Below are 22279 nucleotides of genomic sequence, written 5' to 3'. Positions count from 1 at the left end.
ATAGAAATTAATAATAATTTAAACTATTAAATAAGTTTAAAAAGGGAAAATGTGAATCAAAAGAGAACTCTATGGTCACTGCCAAATAACATTTATATTAGTTGTTATTTCTGAAAGATGTTTTATACTATGAACCTTATGTCTATTCTACTTCATTCCCCTTGCATTTTTTCATACCAGCAGAGGTTTCTGTATGTCTCTCTCTTATGCATCCATAGACCCCCTTATACACCAATGGAGAAAGTCATAGACTGTTGACAAAGGTTTTAGTAAGAAACAGACATGTGATTATCTAACTAAAAAGATATGGGACTTAGTATTGGAGTTTACAAAAATAAATCTGAGCCTTTTTAATCAACAGTTCTTCACAGATGGATTACACTTCAGTCTTCTAGATGGTGCCACGAAGAAGCAGTTTGGCTGGAATCCACGTTTCCTCTATGCTAACTTCACTCCTTCTTCACTACTTAGTGTGCAGGAAACCCTATCTTTACCTGTCTCATACCAGTATTTGCTCAAATCTGAATATTCATACCAAATAAATACAATTTGGAATCACACCTATTTGCAGTCATGAAAAATCCATCCCCATAGGTGTTAAGATTCAAACGTGTGACAGTGGCGCTTCAAATCAAGTAACCACTGATGCATGTTTTAATGAGGCTTACTGCACATTCACCTTGTCTGCAAGCATGAATACTGCGAGGGAGGTGTATACATTACCGCGTAATTAAGCAGCAGTCATGAATGATGCTCTCCTCCACAAATATGCCACTCTCTTCATCTGTTTCAATAAGATGACCGGCATGGTACCAATGTACTTGGGTAGTATTGTCAACATATGTCGCCGTGCACTGAAATGGCAAGCGGTCTCCATGAAAAACCACTTGTCTTTGTGATGGGATCAGTTCAAAAAGAGGAAGCTCCAAAGGTCCAGCTGCAGGGCAAAGAAGAAAAAAAGGAAAAAAAAGATTGCCTTTCTTACTTAGGAATAGCAAACTGCCTGTCATATGCCTTTTCAATTTAACTGTGCTTTTAACAGCCACTCTTCTTTTGAACTTCACATAATACAAATATTTGTAAGATTTGTACTCTATAGTGTAGCAATATCAAAGACAATTATGGGTTCTACAATATCACTTTTTTCCAGAAAAGATGAAAATTTTGTGCACAGAACAGAGCGCACAATCAATCAGCTCATCTCCACTTCTTTGATGAAACAAAAAGAAAAAAACACATCCAAACCCCCAAACCACTAGCTACATGCCAGGTGAACTGTGCACCCATCAAGCACTGAACAGATTTCTTTTGATTTCTCCAGCAAATAGATCTGAATCATTTAATTGTTTCACGGAATGATGTGAGCTCATACCTTGCTTCTGCACTTCCTTTAACTAAAGGTGATGGCTGCCTAGAAAAGCTGCTAAATCTTCTAAGATGCCTAGCTGATTTTGTCTGGTTATGCTGTGAACTTCACTAATTGCACAGAACTCTAGCCTCCTACACCTTAATATTAAAAGTGCTAATATAAAATACATACCCACAAAATACTTCCTTAAATCTGATCATTTTGTCAGCTCCAGAGATCACATTTCTTTCACCGGCTTGAGCACAGATAATTACAAGTTAAGAAAATTAAGAAAATACTACAGAAAATAGGTTTCATGGAATAGTTGTGGTTGGAAGCGATCTCTGGAGATATCTAGTTCAATTTCTCTGCTCAAATAAAAGTGAACTAAAGTGGGAGCCTTTATTACGGAGGTATTAAAAAAGAAAAAAAGCCTTTCAAGTAAAGAAAAACCTACCCTTATTAGTACAGGTACAATATAAATCTCTAAGACTATTTCACTGTCAGTACGAAATTTTCCGCTGTGCTACAGAATGGAAATTATTCACTTAGGAGAGCCTAAGCTATCTCATATGTCTTGGATGTAGCCACTGGTAAGGCTAATAACAAAAATTGAACTGAATCCAAACTTTCCCTCAAGTTCAATTGCCCCTATGATTTCTTATTTCACTGTCCCCAGTATTTCCTTCCACCTCTTCCACAAGTCATCTTCACTCTCTGGCTATCTACTCAACATTAAATATCTATCTAAATATTCCTTTCCACTTCTAATTAGTCCAGTACTTTTCACCACCTTGAAGTTAATTTGATCTCTCTTTGGTATTGTTAATTACATTTCATCTGTTCAATAGAAAAATATACTGTCCCCAAGAAATAATAAGAACAGTGCATATTCTTGTGAAAAACAGCTGCTATCATCACTTTGCATATACAAGTGCTTAAGCATGACTAAAAAGAAAAAAAAAAGTAATATTGTAAGTTTGGAAGGAATGTGTATTTTTAGGACTACAGGAAGCCTCCTAATTTCACAGGTTTGACACTGATTGGAGGCCATATCCCTTATGACTGAATCTCTACAGTTTTTGTTTTCTTCTGTTTGTACTCCTAGATCCTGAACTACACTAATACTGTGTCTGTAAAATATTTTCTGTGCATGGTGAGATTAATGCTATTTCTTTAAAAGTAGTGTTCTAGAAATGGTAATTGAAACAGAAAGAATCTCCATCTGCAGAAAAAAATCGGAGATCATCCTCTGCAGAGATAAAGAAAAGCTTTATTTTCTTGCTTCTCATATAGACTCTCTTTAGACATGAGAAGACAATTACTACCTGCCATGCTTTCTTTTCACCACACAAAATTCTAATAGTAATAAAAATAGTGAAGACATAATCTGTGACCGATGAACACCCTAACATGTACTTCTTGCACAATAATTTCTAAAATACTACCTTTTCACCCCTGCCTACAATGTCAAAACAACTGACTGAGCCTCAGCCACTTTACACCAGGTCACTTCATAACTGCAATCTCATCTTAAAGGAAATGCCCCTTGGAAATCCTCTCAACTTGATGTGTAAAAAAAGTTTTTAAGCTTCTTTTCCCTTTTCTTCTTATGTTTTCTTTTAAAGCCCTCTCATCATTAATATCAATCTAGCCTACAGGTTGGAAAGGTCACCCTTCCAAATTTGTACCACTAGTGCCCATCTCAAACATCTATTTTTCTGACAAGTACTTTAACATTTTTTTCATTTCACTGCTCACCATTTTATCTTCCTTAAAGTCTCTCCTCAGAAGCCTCCTTTGCCCATAATAAATACAGATGAACGTAACCCTGCCTAACTAGATTGCGAGCCATAATCACTAGTTCTAGAATTGCTAAAATTTGTGGACAATCAATCGTGCTTGTTCCTCTCCTTACTCTGCATCCCACCCTAACATCTGTCTTTATGTCATTCAGATGTCTTTGGAACTGTTAAATTGCATGTATAAAGATAGCTTTGGGCCCTTGATGTTATTGGGGAATTTAAATGTTAAATAATACGTATATATAACGTGTAGCAGGAATGTTGGCCAGCCTAACATGAAGGATTTGCACATGAGTAAATACGTGGTATTGCTGTCTAGGGAGTAACACAGAGAGGATTAAGGGAACGTTTAGTACGGCTCACTACAGCGGTCTGCGGTGACTATAAAAGACTGGCCTCAGCTATCCCTTCTTACTAGCGTATACATCTTGTCACTCGTCTGCTGATTGTGCCTGCTGTTTCTGGACATGGATATGATCTTTAACTAAATGAAGAGAAAGAAAAGCAGACTAACACCTTATGATAGATGCATGATTGACCCCATCATTTACATAAAGTTATCACTAGAAGATGGAAAAAAACATCTTTCTCCAGAAGACTACAATTTCTGTGTTGCTTTATCAAATCAATTATGGAATAAAGGCATAAGTTACAGTGTCGAATTTAGCTAAAAATTGATCGAATGATCTGTGTTCCTGGTCAAATTCAAATCCCTCTGACCAAAAATTATGAAAATGGAGTCCAGAAAAATTAAACTGTCACAACCACAACAGCAATATATGGTAATAGCAGAAATATGATATTTTTCATGAATATAGTCATTTCTAACTGAGGATACTGTACCTTGTCAAATGTAAGTTTTTGCTCCTGCAATGAACGACATGCTGTGTCATGAGGCTATAAAGTAGTAGAGTGCAAAACAGAGCATCAGTATTTCTTAAGCTAAAAGTAACACGTTTGGCATATGAGTCTTTTGTAAGGGTAAGACTCTGAATTTATCTCTGCCTTTACAGTTGGTCTTTGAGGCTCTTCAGCTACCACTTGTCGTTCAGCCTTGGGAATCAGGTCAAACCCAGAAATGGAGTAAGAATGAAGCGTTCTGTGCAGATTTCTAACTTAATGATCAGAAGCAAATGACATTCTTTTCAGTGCAGGATACCAAAAAGGAGAAATGATCTTTTGATTGACATCAACACACCAGAAATCTGCTCAATTTTTTCTTTGCAAATCTGTGTAAGTGCCAATAAAAATGCCAAGTGAATGAAACATACTATCGGCCTTCTGAGCAGCTGAACTCTTTCAGAATGTATATACTTGGTTTCAACAAACTGACTAATTCTGCAAACTCATTTTAAAACTAAATTGCTAAATTTCAAAGGATTATGTTATTTTCAGAGCATGGAAGGTGCATTTAAGCACTGCTACAAAACATCTGCTTTTAATGTTTGTGATGCCTACGAAATAATGATTACTAGAGTTAATCTTCTGTTGTTTTCCAGTGATAATCATGATTTAAATGACTGAGGCTGATTCTGCAACTATTACTCATGCAAAAGTCCCAGCTGACTTCAGTGACACAGTTCACAGATATAAGGATTAATTACATAAATAAGAGTTTCAGGATTAGGGCCAATATCCTTTATCCAGAATGGCTATAAAATGATTGCATAGTTCCATCAGCATCAGTTGGAAATACTTATCTTAAATCCATAATCCAACAAGCTTTCAAATTCAGAATAAAAATAAAAGTATTTACTAATTCTGTACTCACATTTTCAAACTTGGATTTGAGAATAAAGTAAAAAGTGGGAAAGACAGAGATTCTGAAAGTATTTTAAACAATTTAGCATTGATTTGACAGTACTTGAAATACAGCAGCTCTGACAGTCATATGCTGACATCAGAGAAATTTATTCATTGATCACGTGATTACCAAAGATCAAACAAATATGTAAGATCTCTGTTGCCCATAGACGTATACAACAATGTTGCACACAAATGTCAGTGTTACTGCCTTATAAGATTAAAAATAATTTACAGTACACTCCCATATCTTGAGAGGGGGATTATTTTTGAAATTGAAATATATTCCAAGATTCTCCTTCCAAGCCAATATACTCTGCTGCCCTCAAGCTTAGAGTCAGCATCATCATCTGCAAGAGAGAGGTGTGAATCTCCTATAGACATTTAGATCAAGGGCTGCTCAAGTATTTTACAGTCATTACCTATCTTCTCTCTCTAGTCAGCACTAAACCATGATTGCAGCAGAGCACCACAGGAATCACTGATTGCAGCATGAATCTAAAGGTCTAACCTCTCCTTACAATAATTACATCTTTTTTTTCTCTCTCTCACTTCTCAGCAGAAAAGGGTTTTGTTGACTGAAGGCCAGATTCTTTATGTTATCCCATCATGTATTTCAGATTAGCTGTAGACTAGAATACCAAGCACAGATGGAGGAGGAATCAGGTTACACAAATACCACTGAATTAGAATATCACTTAAGAGCTCTTTTCTCAGAAAGTACATCCATGAACATTTTAATGCCTGCAATGCCCAAAATGTATATAAAATTGAATAATAAAATTGGATTTTAATAATCATTAGCTAAAATATGAAAAACAGCAAGATACACTAATGCTCTGGTGGTATGTCCAAATGTGAAATCCTTCAGTAAATCTGTAAGCCTTAAAAAATAATTTATGACACGCACTTTAAATACCTTCTGCTGCTCTTCTTATACCTCATCCCTAAAGCTTTTAAAAACAGTTCTATTTTCCATCTCATTTCGGCCTTCTTTTCTGTTTATTGTGTTAAAAAATGGAAAGGACAAGAATGTGAAGGAAATACTAAAGCTGGACATACACGAAAGATGAGAGCCTGTAAAAGACATCACATGCAATGCATCTCTCTACCCTGTGTTTTAGTTACATTTTAAATAGAACCCTTCTTACGTGATCCCATTTGAAATGTGTGCACTTGTAATGAACAGACATGGCTGTTTTCTGGATGAGTGATGAAAAGCAAAAGAATAAGCACAACAGAAAGAACACGCATTAGATATAAAGAGCTTTTCTAAACTCAGCAGCAAGTTGGCCAGTCATTAGCCAAAGTGGCCAACTCAAGACATCAGAGACGTGATCAGAGGAAATGAAACTATGTCCGATCTCCAAGCAGATTTGTTGCATTTTCTCTGGCACAAGCTATATATAGCCTGAGCAGCATAACCCTCTTGTAGTAAAAAGCTATTAAGTGCAGAATCTTGGTTACTGCACAAGAGCACTCTGCTGCTCAGCTTACCATCAAGTATTGCACAACTTCCTGTAATACGTTTTCCGGGTGCTATTTCCTGCCTTTGTCTGATATCGATAGCTGTCCTACAAGCACAAAGGGGAAAATCCAGCTTGCCCATACGTAATTTTACAAGACTCATGTCTCAGGATATAACATTGACTTCTGCCTCTCTCTTGGGAGAAAATGCACTTTGCTTCAGAGTAACACAAGCTTTAGGGACAGAAAAAACAGAGGTTGGCATTTTGCTTCTTGTTAATCACTTGATTTATTGTATTGCCAATGGGCTTTTTATTTGAACGGAGTGTGCCTACTGAGTGCGGCACATCCTGCTGACAAAAGTGTGAGTTAGAGCTCTAATATTTGTATACAATCTCAGTGGGACAGAAATGCGCATGGAAAGCGCAGCAAGGGAAGCTAGAAGTGAGGACAAAGTAAAGGAACAAGTCCAATAAAAAAGACAGTTGAAAATTTGAAGGAAAACGAGGAAAAACAATTTGAAAAATATTAGTTTAAAATCTGAATTGCTGAGGAAGCAAATTACGTTTATTGATATTGACTGAATAGAATTGAAGAAAACAGTGATCTGAATTGCTTTGGAGGCCAGTTTTGCCAAGAAGGGGAGGTGCCAGTAAACCAAGACCAATTTCTGTATTGCAGTACTTGCTGAGAATAACAAAAAGTCTGATGTAGAAGGTCACAAATGCCAAGGAAGTCAAGAACGAATAGAGAACTGGAGCCACGGTTACAAAGCTGCAATCACAGTCTTGGATGATAGCCCCACAGCCCCACCAAAAAATACTTAGATTCCATAACTTCTCAGATTTATTTAATTAAAATAAGTTATACCTGTGCAAAACCTAAGGAAGGTGGAAAACTGCAAGCAAAAGTGCATTCAAACCTAGTCACTTTTTGTAAATCCAAGTCATATATATTTCAATATATAGTATGTCATATTTGTGGAAGTAGTTTTTCCAAAATTTGTAAGTCCAAGTGAAAATAAATGATCAGTTTTGTACTACATTTAGGGACTAGTGTGTGTTCTGTCCATTACATCCACTTTGATTGAGGGAGCAGTGAAAAAACCTTCTCATTTACTGAGAACAGTAGTGATTTCCTGATAATAGCAGTGATTTACTTGTAGGCAAACAGAGGTAGAGAAATATAGAGGTAGCAGGATTTACTCCATAGCATTTAACATAAATACCAAATATCATCATAATAATCTGTAAAGGCAACACCTACTTAAAAACTTTCCACAACAGGAAATGCAAGATTTCAGTTCAATTAATTAATCCATAATATTACCAGCACGCATGCAAACTAAAATCCTGATCTTGCATTGGCATATCTAGTATAAATTTCAAAGAATGGACAAAGAGATTTTTCATAACTAATTTCTTCCTCATCAGATAGAACTGCTGTCACTTTTATGTTCTGATTTTCAATTTGTCCCCAAAGTCTATTTTACACATCGGAGGTCAGTGTTTGAATGCATTTGCCACATCCTGAAACTTGAAGACTGCGACATATTGACAGCTATGACATTAGAAGATTCATCTAAAGGAAGAAATTCCTCCTAACTGGACAGACTCGGAAGCCATTACTAGAGAGACAATTTTGATGACTCAAATTTATCCTTACAGCAAGCAAGCTGGCTGGCTCACAGCTATGCGTGCTCATTACAGCTTATGATTAATAAAAATGGCTAAGTGGTGGCAAGGCTAGAGCACCTGTCTTTACAGAAGGTATTGCAGATTGGCTTTGTCCATCTGGGGCATGTGGAGGCAGCACTGCTATCTCTGAACGTTGCAGCGCCACCAGTCACCCTCTCTTTGCCTCCTCTTCCTCACCGCACACCCGGCCCAAGGAGCCGGGTGCCACAAGCGTTACGGGAGTGACGGTGACTGCCCCTCACTGCCCGCAGCCCAGCGGGCTGGCGGAGTACCCGTCCACACTGCAAGGGTGCCCAACAAGAAAAGGATATAAATTGCGCTCAAAACACAGAACAAACGAGAGTCATGTTGAAGGAAAACTTTTCCCACTCATTGCATGGAATTTTCCTTTTCCAAACTCCTCTTGGCCTAGCTGACAGTGAGCAGCAGTAACTGCAGATCAACATAGCCTTTTATTCATATTTGCATGGATAGATTAAAGTGATGTATGACGTAGGTTCCATAAAAACATGAAATATCACTATGATATACTCTACTTAATTAGAGCACAGGATGTAAAGGTGGAGGCTTTACTGGGAATTTTCCCAACAAAACAATTAAGACTAATTGCAACACAGAAGAGTAAGTACTGCTTACTGCACAATATTAACATAGGTTTGGCAAAGAAGCTTAAATAATTTTATCTAGGAATTAATACTGTAACACTTTACTCAAGTTTTTTAATGTTCATGTTATCGTGTTAAATGAAAGAATATATTTTCCTGGATACGCCATGGGTCTTAGTCAGGGCTGGCTGTGCTTCCCATTGCTTTGCTCATGAACAAGATTTTGGAGATGTGCACTCAAGGCTCTGGGGGTAGAAGCTTTGAAGATTAAAGCAGCTTCTTTTTGCTGATCTTCTCCTCCCTACATTTCTTAGCTAAATTTTGCTTTAGTTATTTTACATGCTTTTTGGAAAAAGCAGGCAAATAGAATATAGAAAAATCAGTGCATCTGTACATTAAAAATCACTGATGTAACTAACTTAAAAATAAGCTACAGGAAGAAAACCAAAAGAGTGCATTTCCAGAATCTAAACCAGTAGAATTTCAAGGGTGAAAAATCCTATTTAACTACCTTTTCATGTGTGAGCACAGATGTACACACAGATGTGATATAAAAACCTCTTTCTTTAAATTTCTCAAATGACCATTTCAAATATATATATAATATATATAATATTTCTATTATTTTACAATTAATAGTTTTAAATGTTATTAATTTCATGTTCCCAGTCTTGCAGCAGTGTTTTAAATTACCATTGAAGAAATCAAATAATAATGCATAATACTAAATGTAGCACACAATATTCCTTTTTTCTGGTTTGAGAATGGTCATATTTGGATGAGATACCTTGCATTTGGAGCCAAAGGTGGTTTAGTATTATTGGTTTCATACTGTCAAATGGCTAGCTGCTGAAAGCCATTAGATAGTATGTAAAATGGGCCACTTAGCTCTGGCAGAAAATGAACTTACCACATCTATCTTTGAAAGATCCAAAATTTACCGTTACATTATCTGATTTATATGCAATCTGTTACCATCCATATTTTGTTATTAAAAAGAATCCTGAATTGCTAACAATGTAAAACAGAAACAATTGCAAGAGGATTTAACTATAGCTAATTGTATCACCATTCATATCTTGCAAAGTCTAATCCTGTGAAAGGTTACTAATGTGCAAATTCCTATTTAAACATAATTAAGACCCATTCATATGATTAGGCACTCCCTGTAGAACTGGAGCTGAAGTCTTGATCCTGCATATTCTTGAAGACAATGATGCTCCGCATGAATGCGACATGCTATCTGTAGGCTGCCAAGAAACTGCAGGATTGGAATCTAAATCTGGATAATTAATCCATCATTCTTTGTACTTGAGAGTTTGACTGAAGTCCGTTACTACATACTGGAAAAACCCACAGTTCAATATTTACATTCTGTTAATGCAGTAAGAATGACTTGTAAATGAAGAAAGAAATGGTTGAAACTACAATCTCAAGCCCATCCCTATGTGTAAGTATATAACAAATGAGACCAAAATGTTTTTACACAGTAACAGAAATAAATGACAAAAACATTTACCTTGTTAATTTTGAGTCAGTTTTTGTTAATGTAATAATAGCAATTTCCTTCATGTAGGAAGGAAAAATTTTAAAGACAATTCTAATGTGCAGATGCATACAATTACTGTTTTAAGACTTGAATGAAAATGTAGATAATTTTTGTCACAACATGAAAAAAGCAAATTCAAATCCCATTTCTCAGCCAATATCCCTGGCACAAATTGTTTATCATTATTCGTATAAAGGCAGATAGCAAAATGATGCTGAATGCATTCTGTTGATTTCAGGATTAAATTTAAATGCTGAAAAGGACTCTTTTCAAAGATAAAATTTCACAGTATCAACCCATTTTTTTTCTAATTTTGGCATTTTAAAAGTGCATATCTCTTCCAAAGCTCTTCCCATTACACAGTGGCAACAGACTGGGATAAAGGATGTGCAAAAACATTAGATATAAGGACATTTCAACATAGAGTATATAAAATCATTATTCCACCATTGCTGAGAAAGCAGTTAGAGTCATCTTGTATTTTAGGAAAATATTTCAAGAAAAAGAGCTGCAAAAAAGGGAGGTACCTTATATCACAAATACATAAAGGAAAAATATTCTCCCTTTTTTCCCCCAGTGGTATTACTGTAATTGATCTAAAATGTGACGGATCTTCTGATTTTTTTGTAGTATTTTAGGTAAGACAAATGCACAAAGCATTCCTTATGAAAATGGGCTAGGCAGCTGCATATGGACCAAGAGAAATATGTCCTAAAGATCTGCTGATAGTCAAGAGTGAGAAATACAGACTGGAAAATGTGATAGCAGGTAAATAATGATGAAGCAACTTCATATCTTTTTATGTAAAAATTTAAGTCTTAAAATGCTCAAGAATTATTTAAGAACAAATGTAGAAAGAGTAGATAAAGGATATAAACATGCTTTTCTTTTTTGGTTTTGAGTCAACTTCAATGCAAAAAAAGTACAGAGTATCAGAGCAGAAAGAGCTTACTTCTCTGCTCCTTTAGACGATGAATCTTTCTGACATTCAGAAAAGAGAGGCAAACTACAAGACGAGCTGCTCAATAAGAACAAACAATTCACTAACAAATATACCCCTCCCCCTGATATTTTATTTATATTTGCTATGAAACATTAAATGAATTGTATTCCAGTATACGGAAGTCAGCAATGGTCTATCCCTTTGAGTAAGTATCCTTCCCTCAGGAGTGCCTCTCCTAAGTATATTATGCCAAAGTACATTTCAATAATATTTTATGAGATACAACATGCTATTTTCACTTATGAGCTGATACTTAGAACTGAAGTACCTTACAGAATTCAGAGACTGAATAATAATTCAAACGCTGTTGGACACTCACTTACAACTTGTAGATATTATCTTCCACTATCTATCACCTCTATTTCAGTAAGATGCATTTTTATTATTACACTTTTCTCAGTAGACAGCACTCTAAGGCATGCTAGAAATGTAATCATACAGATCTTACACAGATAAAAGCGCAATTCTGCCTTTTGTGTACTCACTCCCTGCTATTAGTAGTGAAAGTCCCTATTGGCTATTAAAGATACAAATATATTATTAAACAACTCAACTTCTCACTACAAGCTTGATGGAAAGAGTTACAGTTTTATTCATCACAACCAAAGGGTGTACTACCACAGACAGAATATGCATTTTGTCATAATACACACTGTTGAAATAACATACCATAACAGCCCCTCCAGAGGCAAGTTAAGCACGATAGTGTTGATTTTCATAAACTTGGAGCACCCAGTGCACCAACGGAGTTCAGTAACAGTTGCTGGATACTCACAGCTTCTGAAATACAGGCTGAAAGAGGAACGTATCTAACATTTGAGCTTCTTTTTTTTCTTTTTTTTTTCTTTTTTTTTGTAATTTTTGCCGTGATACAGCTTTTTCAAAGATGTGCACGGTATAGAGGTGAATTAATAGGTTGTATGTTTTATCTTCTCTCAAGTATTGCCCTACGATCCTACATTAAAGCAGTTCAGCATGCAAGAAGAGTCTCTCACATCCAATACAACACAGTAAATGTAGCAATGAGAAACTAAGAAAAAGTCAGGACAGAAGCTTAGTAAAGATACTGATAAGAGATTCATTTCTTCTAACAAATAGATCTTCCACGTACACAGATAAAGAAAGAGGGTGAATGTAGTTTTGGAGTCTAAATTTAGCATGTTCCTTATGAAGACTAGACACAAAGGGCTAGAAGTAGCTCTATTAACACAGACTGACAGCTATTGCGAGATTATTTTACAGAAAATGTCCATGTTGCAAATGATTTTTTAAAGGAAGACATCAACAACAGATAGCACTATTCATTAAGTAAAACAAAACACAAGTAAAATCAAAAAAAAATACAAAAAAGTACTTCCAGCCTCCACTCATTTATGTACCTACTCCTCAGAAGATAACTCCATTTACTTCATGTATTTTCCCAGAATTTCCCCAAATTCTTGGAATTTTGGAATTTTTATTCAGATCTGCCTCCTTCTCCAATAAATGTATTAAGTGTTTGGGGAGTCAGGTGTCACATGTTGCCAACAGTTGTCTATTTTTTGGGCACCCAAACAACAACCAAGATTTTGAGGACTCCTCACAGCCTCACAGCCTTTGTGAGCTTCCTCAGAAAGGGCAAGTGATAAAGTCTCTCTTAGAGGTTCTCTGGTCAGAGATGCCTGCTCTCTACCAGTGTTCAAGACTCAGGACAGAAACCTGACAAGTCTCATGTCCTGCTACACCAAGAAGTTGCCAGAGCCAAATATCCGACTAGTAGGATAGGTCCAAAAGCTTCAAGATCATTCTAGAAATGTAGAAATTTTATTTTTTAACATAATTTTATATTTTCTTACTTCTGAAACAATAAAATATTAGTAGAGATGATAGCATTGTTCCAATTATTTATTAATGATATCTGTAGAGAAAATCTATATGCAAAAAGCAATTACTTTAACTTGTAGGAGACCTGTACGAGAAAGACTTTTGTCCCAAGAGAATTAAGACAATTTTCTTTGTCACAAAGTGGAAATAAATAAACAGTATCAGTGTCTCAGAATACTATAACGGTATTGGTAAAAGACTGATTTGTATACTTAGATGTAGATGTTACTAATATTCTAGCATAATTCAGTAAAATTTACATCATTTTGAGCCAAATCCGTTAATCTCAAGTTTATCGATGAATATTATGTCAGTTATTTTCTAAACTTTAAATAAAATCTAATTGAGATACACAGGGAAGTCAACTCTTTCCCACAAACATCTTCTGTTTTGATGAGTCAACATTTCCCAACAGCAAAAGGCTTCAACAGAGTTACTGGTCAATTATAATTTGCAGAACAAATGAACTTTTATTACTTAGTGCAGTTAGCTCAATAGCATCAATAAAGGTGTGAGAATGAGAACCTAAATCTAGTATCTCATCCATCAACATAAATAACTAAATCTCATCATTAAGAGCAATCATTTGTAATCCCATTACGACAAAAACTCATACAGGTCTTTACTGAGTGAAAAATTTGGCCAGCAGAATCTATTTCTGGTGTTGACATGGGCAAGGGAAAATCTCAGACTGCTCTCAGACCTCAGGTGGAATCTACAGAACTGCTATTCTGGGAAATGCAATTTTCCTCCTGCAATTTGAGGAAGTCAGTGCTGGAGTCATGGAGAACCAGTAACAAGGCACTGCATGATGCCAGTTGCACCACTACTTTTCAGAACGATATTCTGTCCATACAGCAGTCCCTCAAAATTAAGGTGTAAGACTGCAATACCGGTTTTTAATCATCAAACTACTTTTTAGCTTTATTTCCAACATTGTGAAAGACTGCTTTGTAGCCTAATATTTCCAAGAATCGGAGATTTTTGTTAAAGAAGATTTAAGTAGCTCTTATAAGCTATTAATGAAACATGTAAGCAGGTCCTTGTGAATCCCAAAACTGTAAGTTACTTACATTAACTTTTATGAAAATCCCCAAAGCAGATTTCTAAGTGTTTTCAGTGGGTGACGACTTTGGCCATATTGAGCCAATCATCACATCCATGAGAAAGATCTGCCAGGTAGAAATTTCAAAGATGAATTTTCCTTGTATCAAAATGAAAAATAACTCTAAAAAGCTCATGGCAAACTGCTTGCTGTAGCTATTCAAAAACTCTTTGACTGCCTAGTTTCCTCTTCATTCCTTTTCACATACCTTTTCAGTTCATTCTCCAACTTCCCTGAAAAGATCTTTGCCATTTCCCTTCCACCTTTTTTTCTCCCTTCATTCTTTCCTAATTTTGTGACAGTGTGATACCTTGTGATCTCCCCTACCATCTAGAAGTAAGATTAGTAAGTGCAAATACAAATGTTTGACAGTATGGCAGATATTCTAATGCAGGTGGGTTTGATGCTCAAACCACTTCTTAATATTTCCTTTAAGATTTGTTTAATTTGGTTATGTCTATCTATACTTCAACACACATTACTCCTAAAAAAATCTTGGTATTTGTTATCTTTTTGGTGCTAGGCAACCTTTTATTAAACCTAAGTTCAAATTAAGTTACTGAAAATGGAATTGCTAAATGTTGCAGGCACTGTGAGCTACTCAGCAGATACTACGAACACCACGAAGCACCTGGCAGACATCACAGGGCTGGTGGAGCACTCAGCAAATACAAGCGTTGTGAAGCTCTCTGTGGATATTAAAAGCAGTGTCAAGTTACTGGCAGTCATTATCAACCTTGTCAAGTGTTCTGCGGACATTATAAATAGCAGTTAGAGCTAGATGGATATTATAAATTCTGTATCAGAGGTGTTGTAAGGAGTGCTATTATGAATTAAAGTGTGACATTCTGAGAAACTGTAGTTTCATTTCCTCTCTAAAATTTGCAGGCTCATATTCACTGGCAACCTAGAAATACCAATTATCAGTCCTCAAATGATTCTTATGACCTCTCCAGCATTTTAAGGAGGAGGATTTTTCCTATCTGTCATGCTATCTGCTGGGTCTCTACACAATGGTGGCTTGATAATCCAGAGGTATTGCAGATTTTCAAATGTTCACTCATGTCGGCTACTGAAAATTCCTTTCCCTTCTCTCCACAAAGTTTATTCCTTATTTCTCACCAGACAAGTATCTTCCTTAAAAATTCAGCCAGTGGATTACCCACCTCATTTCTTTCCTGAAATCCTGTGGATGGAATTCACATCCTTTTAAACCTTGTCCAACTTGTAAATATCTGAATTTGCTGTTGCTGTTAAAACTGAATTCTTGTTATGACTCCAGTCAAGCTTGATCTCCTTTCTGCTATAAATGTATTAGCAACACATATCTTTGCTCTTGTGGTTACTAGGATAAAAGTGTGACTTTCCTTTTACTTCTGTAAGATATTAGCATAGTTACCATGCCAGCAACTTTCCGGCATTCAAGAAAAGTCAAAGATTCAAAGATTCTGTGATTAATGAAGTGTGTGTGAAATTGTATTTCTGACTATGGAACGCATCAGCACAATATCTTAGCCTAGTATCATTTCTCTGCAGGATGTGATAGCTTTGAATCCTCTGTTTTGGTCTGCTCTTTGCTATATAGTGTTCAGTTAAAGATACATTTTATTTACTCATACATGTTTTCTTATTTTCTTCCTCATGCCACATCCATCACGCTTGCTAGAGTGGAAAAGCTTTCTCAAAAAGTGATTTCATTTATAGATTTTCAAATAAAGCAATTGCCTAACTGAAGCTCACTGTAAAAATTCTGTTCATCCTCAGGACACAGTGGTGCATTGTATAGCACAGGTTTATAAAAATAAGAAACAAAAGAATGCAATTAGATATTTATGTCACACACTCAGACACATAACTTAAAAGGAGCTTTCTCTATATCCCTTTAGGAATCCATGTTTTCATGCAGTATGTAACACAGAGCTTCCGTCATGGATTAATGTTTCAGATCATAATTACATGTTATCTGATATATAGATAGGACAGTAGTGTTCTTGTGATAGATGTAATCTGGTTTATATGAAACAAGACAGGTCTATTTTTTCCTCTTTCAATCGTAGTTGTATTTTCTGTGCAGTATAACTAGATTTCTTGTGCCTGTAAGAAAGTCAGAGCTATTAACACATTTTGTTTGGCATCATTTTTCTTTTAACACTTTTCTCTGGAAATCCACTTCAACTCGTAATGTTAAATGAGAGTATAGCTCACCACAAATCAGCTGGTCTTCCTTCAGGTTACGAAATGAGAGTCCTTGTAAAATCCTGGGGTAAGCACAAACTGTTTCCTCTGCTATTCGAACTGAAGCATTTCTGGCCCATTGCAAGACCCATTTCAGATTACAATCGCAAATGAGTGAATCAGTATTGAAATGTCTAGAAAGGCAAAGAAAGATCACAACTGGTACACGAGCACTTGTGATAAACACATTGCTTATGTTACATTCAAATTATTTAACTCTAACTATAGACAGGCACATAACTAATTATAAGATAAGCTGAGACAACTAAGCGACACACATTCTACCACTGCTGATGAGTTCCAAGATACTATGCTATAGTACTTGGAACATATACACATTATATACAATATAATATACGATACTATGCTATCATTCTGTTTTCAGTTACAGAACAGCATCATCATTAATAAATCAGATTCGAGTAAATGCTACTGTTGAAAGTCATATCGTAACATCTTTTTACTTATTAAAAACTCCTTTACGTTTCTGAGACCACAGAAATACTGAGAATACTCTTTTAAATCTCAGATACGTGCATGCAATATAAATAAGTGGGAACTGTTACTATAATTGAAGGCCAAGCCTTTTCCCCCTCTGCCCCATGACAGATGCCTACGTGGCCAGCAAAGACTTTTTGGGTGTCGTCTCAGGTGAACATGCTAATGGCTAATCTAACAGCTCACAAAAACCTAATATCTTATATGCATTAGGCAATAAATAATTACTTTATATTCCAAGTTGTATACATTTGCTTGCAAAGCCCCTTCATGCTTGGTGACTAGATGAGGGTCAGCAAAAAAACGAAAACTTAAAACGAAACGAAATGAAATGAAATGAAATGAAATGAAAAATTTAAAAGAATAAAAGACACCAATTAAAAATATAGTATCTTTTAAATTAGTAGTACATTGACAGTAACAATACTATTCAAATTCATATCAAGCTCTGCTATGTTTATTCTAATGTTCCTCTTAAATATTTCCAAACCGAAGACATACTTACAGTGCTTTCAGAGCTAGCAGCTCAGAAAAAAGTCCATTCATAAGACTTGAAAATATATTTCCTGATAAATTTCTAGGAAAAAAAAAATAATCAGTTATAACAAATAAAACAAAGCTGCTAAATGCATAACTTTCCCAATGCTACTTAAATGATTATGCTTTTTAGTAACAATAAAACCACTTGAATTTATACATTACTTTTTCACAAATTACAACAACATTTAAATCAAATCAAATCACACACTTCTAATTTTATTTTCACAGCAGATATACATATAATTTAGTCAGTCTAATAAATGGCAATATCTGTGCATATTTAACAGCAGTAATACATTCTAGAACTTAAAGAACAATATTCATATGGTGACCAGGCAATGAGACCTCTACAGTGTTTTATAGTGTCTGTACAATGCCACTTCATGATAAAGAAACAAAAGCCGTGTCTTTCTTAATGATCCTGAGAAGAGTTCAAGCAATTCCTTCAAATAACAAATTTTCAAAGTAACTTCACAGATCAATTTTATTACAAAGGACTTCACATAAGTTTATTTTTCCCATTCTTAAACTTTTAAGACCATTTCCATTCTAGGTAGTGTTTACTGGTTTTGGTCTTGATCACAAAATGGTTTAAGCTGAACACTTGCAATGTAATTTTGCCTAGTTTAACATTATTGCTGTACCGTGATCTTGACAGTATAAATGACAAATGCTTAATGTCAAGCAATACTGTCTTTTGCTATACCTGCAAACTAATCAGTGTAGTATCCAAGATTGACATTTCATATCATATGAAATACCTATTTTTGAAATATTGATACATGTTGCTTTCCACCTCTGCAGATCAACCAATGCCTGAAGCCCAAATGTCCGAATTCAAGATGGCTAAAAATTTCAGTTCTCAGGCTCTTCAGTGTAGATTTGCTGTTATAAGAAAATAATTCATATTGCCAAAGAAAATGGAAGCATTCCTTCTTACATTAAAAAGGGATGTTTTTTATAATTATTGATTTCATTTTTCTTATGTCTATAAAGTAAGGAACGCCTGCTAATCTGAAGGTAAGAATTCAGACCAGGATCAGCGTTCCAGCAGTGATGAATCTAACAAGCAGGAGCAGACCGGAACCAGCTTTGTAAAATAAGAAATCTGTACAGATGCACATGGATTAATGAATTCATACAAAAAAGGTGAGAAAATGTTGCAAAGTTACAAATTATTTTAACAAATTTATGGAACATTCTTGAAACAATAATTGATCTTACAGTTATATTTCAGGTAATTCTCAGAATACAAGTAATTTTTCACCACTGCAATGTTAAAAGAAAGAAAATTCAAATTTTTATGGTAGTTTAAAGGAAAACTCAGTTAACACAAAAAAAATAGATTGGCTCAACAATACATTAATATTGTACGGTATCAATTCACTGAGTGAAATTGAGATGACTTGATACAGTTGAGGTTTCTTAAGATTTTGTGTAGCTGTGCTCCTTTAGTATGTTATGGTGCAAAGCTCTTGGAAATGGAAGAGCTTTCAAGTATTTCTTGAAATATGTGTAAGCCTGCGTTACTAAAATGTTCATAGCCTAAATGTGGAAATGAATGTTTGCCTGTGGCAACCTATTTCTATACTTTTGCTACTTTGGATTTATCAACAGGAACTAAAAATATTGGGCCTATCACAAAGACCTAGTTACATATTTGTTTAGAATTAAATGGATCTACTCACAGGTTTATTGGATACAAGCCCTGGCCAGGCATGTGCTGAAGCAGCTCAGTGAACTGAGATCTTTAATCAGAAACTGAAAATCCTGACATTTACATTAAAGTATATCAGAAGCACTTCCACTAATATAAAAGCAGTTACAACAATATAAAGTTACGGACAGAGGAGAATCAGGCTCAGAAGGAAGGGAAAAGTAATCCACTGGGCCTTACGTGGACGGCAGCCAGGGTGCGGAAAAACAGGGAGGTTTCTTTTCTCCTCCTTGCTCAACTGCAGTACGGTAACACTGCAATTTGATGCAAATCCCAACTTTTCCCTTAAATAACCATCCAGACCTCATATAGTAACACACACAGAATACCAAGTTTTGAGTTTGGTATTTGTGTTTGGACCAAAGGAAGGCTTTATGCCTGGTCAGTACAGTAGGAAGCACGGAAGCCTGCAGGTCATCCCCCCAGCCGATGCGGAGGGGTGCAGCAGCTGTACAGCTGCCATAACTACTAAATCTACGTACTCTTCATAGAGCCTACGGATTCCACTGTGATAGATATCAGCGCCGTGTTAACCTAAAAATTCTTGATTTGTGTTCCATTTACAGATTTTTGATTTCTTTCTATAGTGACAAAGAAACATATAACTCTTTTCTTCAGAAGTTTTAGCAGTGTTAGAAGAATTGAGCTCCCAAGAGCTCAAGACGGCACAAAGCCAGCAAGCCAATTTTTCATATTCTTTCACAGTTTTCTGGCCAAGATCTGTTTTGAAGTTTCCAAAAAAAATATTGTTAATTAGCAAACTAAGACCATGTTCATTGTGCTGCATAACTCAGGAAAAAAAAAAAAAAATCCTATCTCCAAGAAACATATAATTTCAATACAAAAGACTAGATACACCATGAAACGGAGACCAAGAGGATGATACAAGACCGTACTATCTCATTTCTTCTTTCCTTTGCTTCTAGCCCACTTTGCTAAAGGAATGAGGTTGCCCCACTTCTTTTAAAGAGTTAGTGACTGTCAGGGCAGGTTTGTCTCTCTAACATTTTTGACACATGACAGCAAATATTCTATATCTTCACAATGCAACCAAATTATATTCCTCTGTATATACGAATATGCATTAATATTAGCATCAAGTAAAACTGTAACAAAGTAAAAAATTATATGCATTGTTATATTTGTAAGTTTGACACGAAAACAGAAATGAGAGATCTCTGTGATCTCTGAAGTGGGAATCTCCCTCTTTAACAAAACCTTCAAATATGTTCCTAAACCATTCAAATAACACTCATTTCTGATGAGTTGTGAGGCCTGATATCCACAGCCAGCTGCAAATGCCTGATTCTGTTGTTCACATGCCATTCACATCCTATATTATAACACCTCCAAACCCATAGCGTTGTCAAATTCCACCATTTCAGATATCTCAAAAAGCCAGTCTAGCCTGATTTAAAATATTTGTTTTAAAAACATGTCACTTAGTTTGCCAACATTTCAAATCTAACAAATTAATGCACTTCAAGGCTGATAGCACTTACTGTGCCATTAACTAACTCCATTAACAGAAATATGTGCTCTCTGTTATAGCAGAAGTAAACCATTTTACTCTATGTCCAAGGTCTTTGACTTATTTTTCATATACCAGATACTCTTATGCTTTTAATAGAATTAATAGAACACTTTTGCCAAAAGCTTTAATATAAATGACAGATATCATGAAATAGTCAAAGGGAGTAATGTGTCATGAAGGAGAGTTTTGAGGTAGAGTACAGGTGAAAGCAGGAGTGTATAAAGTACACTGGACTCTTATGAACAGCATTAAAAAGCAAAGGCTGAATGCAGTGGTGACAGATTCATCTCCTGTGGGAAAAGCTGGGAATAGGAAGGGAAAAAATGATAAGAGAAATCTGGAGAGGGCGGGTTCCACCTGCTACTTGCTTGAGGTTGCTAAAGAGGGGTCAGTTTGACTCACTACGTTACTTGCTTTGTACTTCACCTCTGGCACTGCACAAAGTGATTCGTTGTTCCATGACAGCAACAAAGTCACAAGAGAATTTATGGTATAATATTATAAAGCTGACTGCTGTTGATGATTCAGAGGTAGGGTGAAGTATAAATCAGATGTACTTTAATCAAACAACTATAAGTGAGGAGGAAGGCATGCTTCAAATTTTCAAAAGGAAGACTCAGCAGTAACTGCTTGTTGAAACAGGTTTAAGGTTGCAACACCTCAGGATCTGAAAGGCTAAAAATTTGGCGGACTAATCACAATGAACTCAGATATATCAGTACAGTGGTACTACCCTACTATTCCACAGTTCCTGATATTTAGATTAAATATAAACAGAAATATAAACCCTGACTACAATCTGAGTAAAAAAAATTGTATTCTACATGCATCATCAAGAGGTTTAGAAATTTTTGTGGAGTCCATATGCATGCATATTTTGAAATCAGTGCTAAGGGATATTATTAATAATTATTATTTTTTAATTCAAGAGACTTGCAGATTTCCCCATTGTAAAATAGACTGCTGAAAAGCACCCAGCCTTTCCTTAACCTCTTTGAAGAGCCTTTGCAGTATCCCTGAAAGCTCAGGCACTTCTTGTCCTTCCTTTTTCGTGAAGCATTTAGACATTCCCTCATCCTACTAAGTAAGGTACAAGCATTACATCATTTGATTAAAAATCATAGCTCATCTTGTAACAAACTTCTTAAAACCTGAATCAGGCTTACATTTTATAGGGCCAAGATCAATACTGGGTTATTTTGTTTTATCTGATATTCATGCTTGTAAACAGGGTAAGAAAACCTCTTCTCTGTACTTCACAGAAGGCACATAAAGATTTATGTCCTGTACTCTTTCCAGTGGACTCATGGCTCTCCCTACTGGTTTTGGTAACAGCCTGCAAAGATCCTTCTGTACTTCATCTTACTAAGGTAACACAGGAAAGCTCTACATAGCTACCAAAATGAACAACTGCATAAATCAACGTACACTACTGCTTCAATAATCTAAACTTTACTTGACGGCTTTGAAACCCATTTCCAGCTAATGAACTTGTCATCTTTTTCTTACT

The 22279-nt window shown here is 35.6% G+C and overlaps 1 protein-coding gene across 2 annotated transcripts in view; it reads right to left on the bottom strand.

The window, feature by feature from the left end:
* The window catches only part of LOC134142530 (adhesion G protein-coupled receptor A3-like), a 272865-nt gene that overhangs the window by 148283 nt on the left and 102303 nt on the right, over positions 1 to 22279 (bottom strand). For both annotated transcript variants that reach the window (XM_062579679.1, XM_062579680.1), the window contains 3 exons: positions 17484 to 17555; positions 16451 to 16614; positions 724 to 937 (listed from right to left, as the gene is read on the bottom strand). In XM_062579679.1, the coding sequence (XP_062435663.1) occupies positions 724 to 937; positions 16451 to 16614; positions 17484 to 17555 (450 nt within the window). The remainder of the gene's footprint in view (positions 1 to 723; positions 938 to 16450; positions 16615 to 17483; positions 17556 to 22279) is intronic.

This window comes from Rhea pennata, chromosome 7, assembly GCF_028389875.1.
Source record: "Rhea pennata isolate bPtePen1 chromosome 7, bPtePen1.pri, whole genome shotgun sequence".
In the NCBI taxonomy this organism is placed as follows: domain Eukaryota; kingdom Metazoa; phylum Chordata; class Aves; order Rheiformes; family Rheidae; genus Rhea; species Rhea pennata.
The sequence above is the reverse complement of the archived record's forward strand: the minus strand, read 5'-3'. Positions and strand labels throughout refer to the sequence as shown.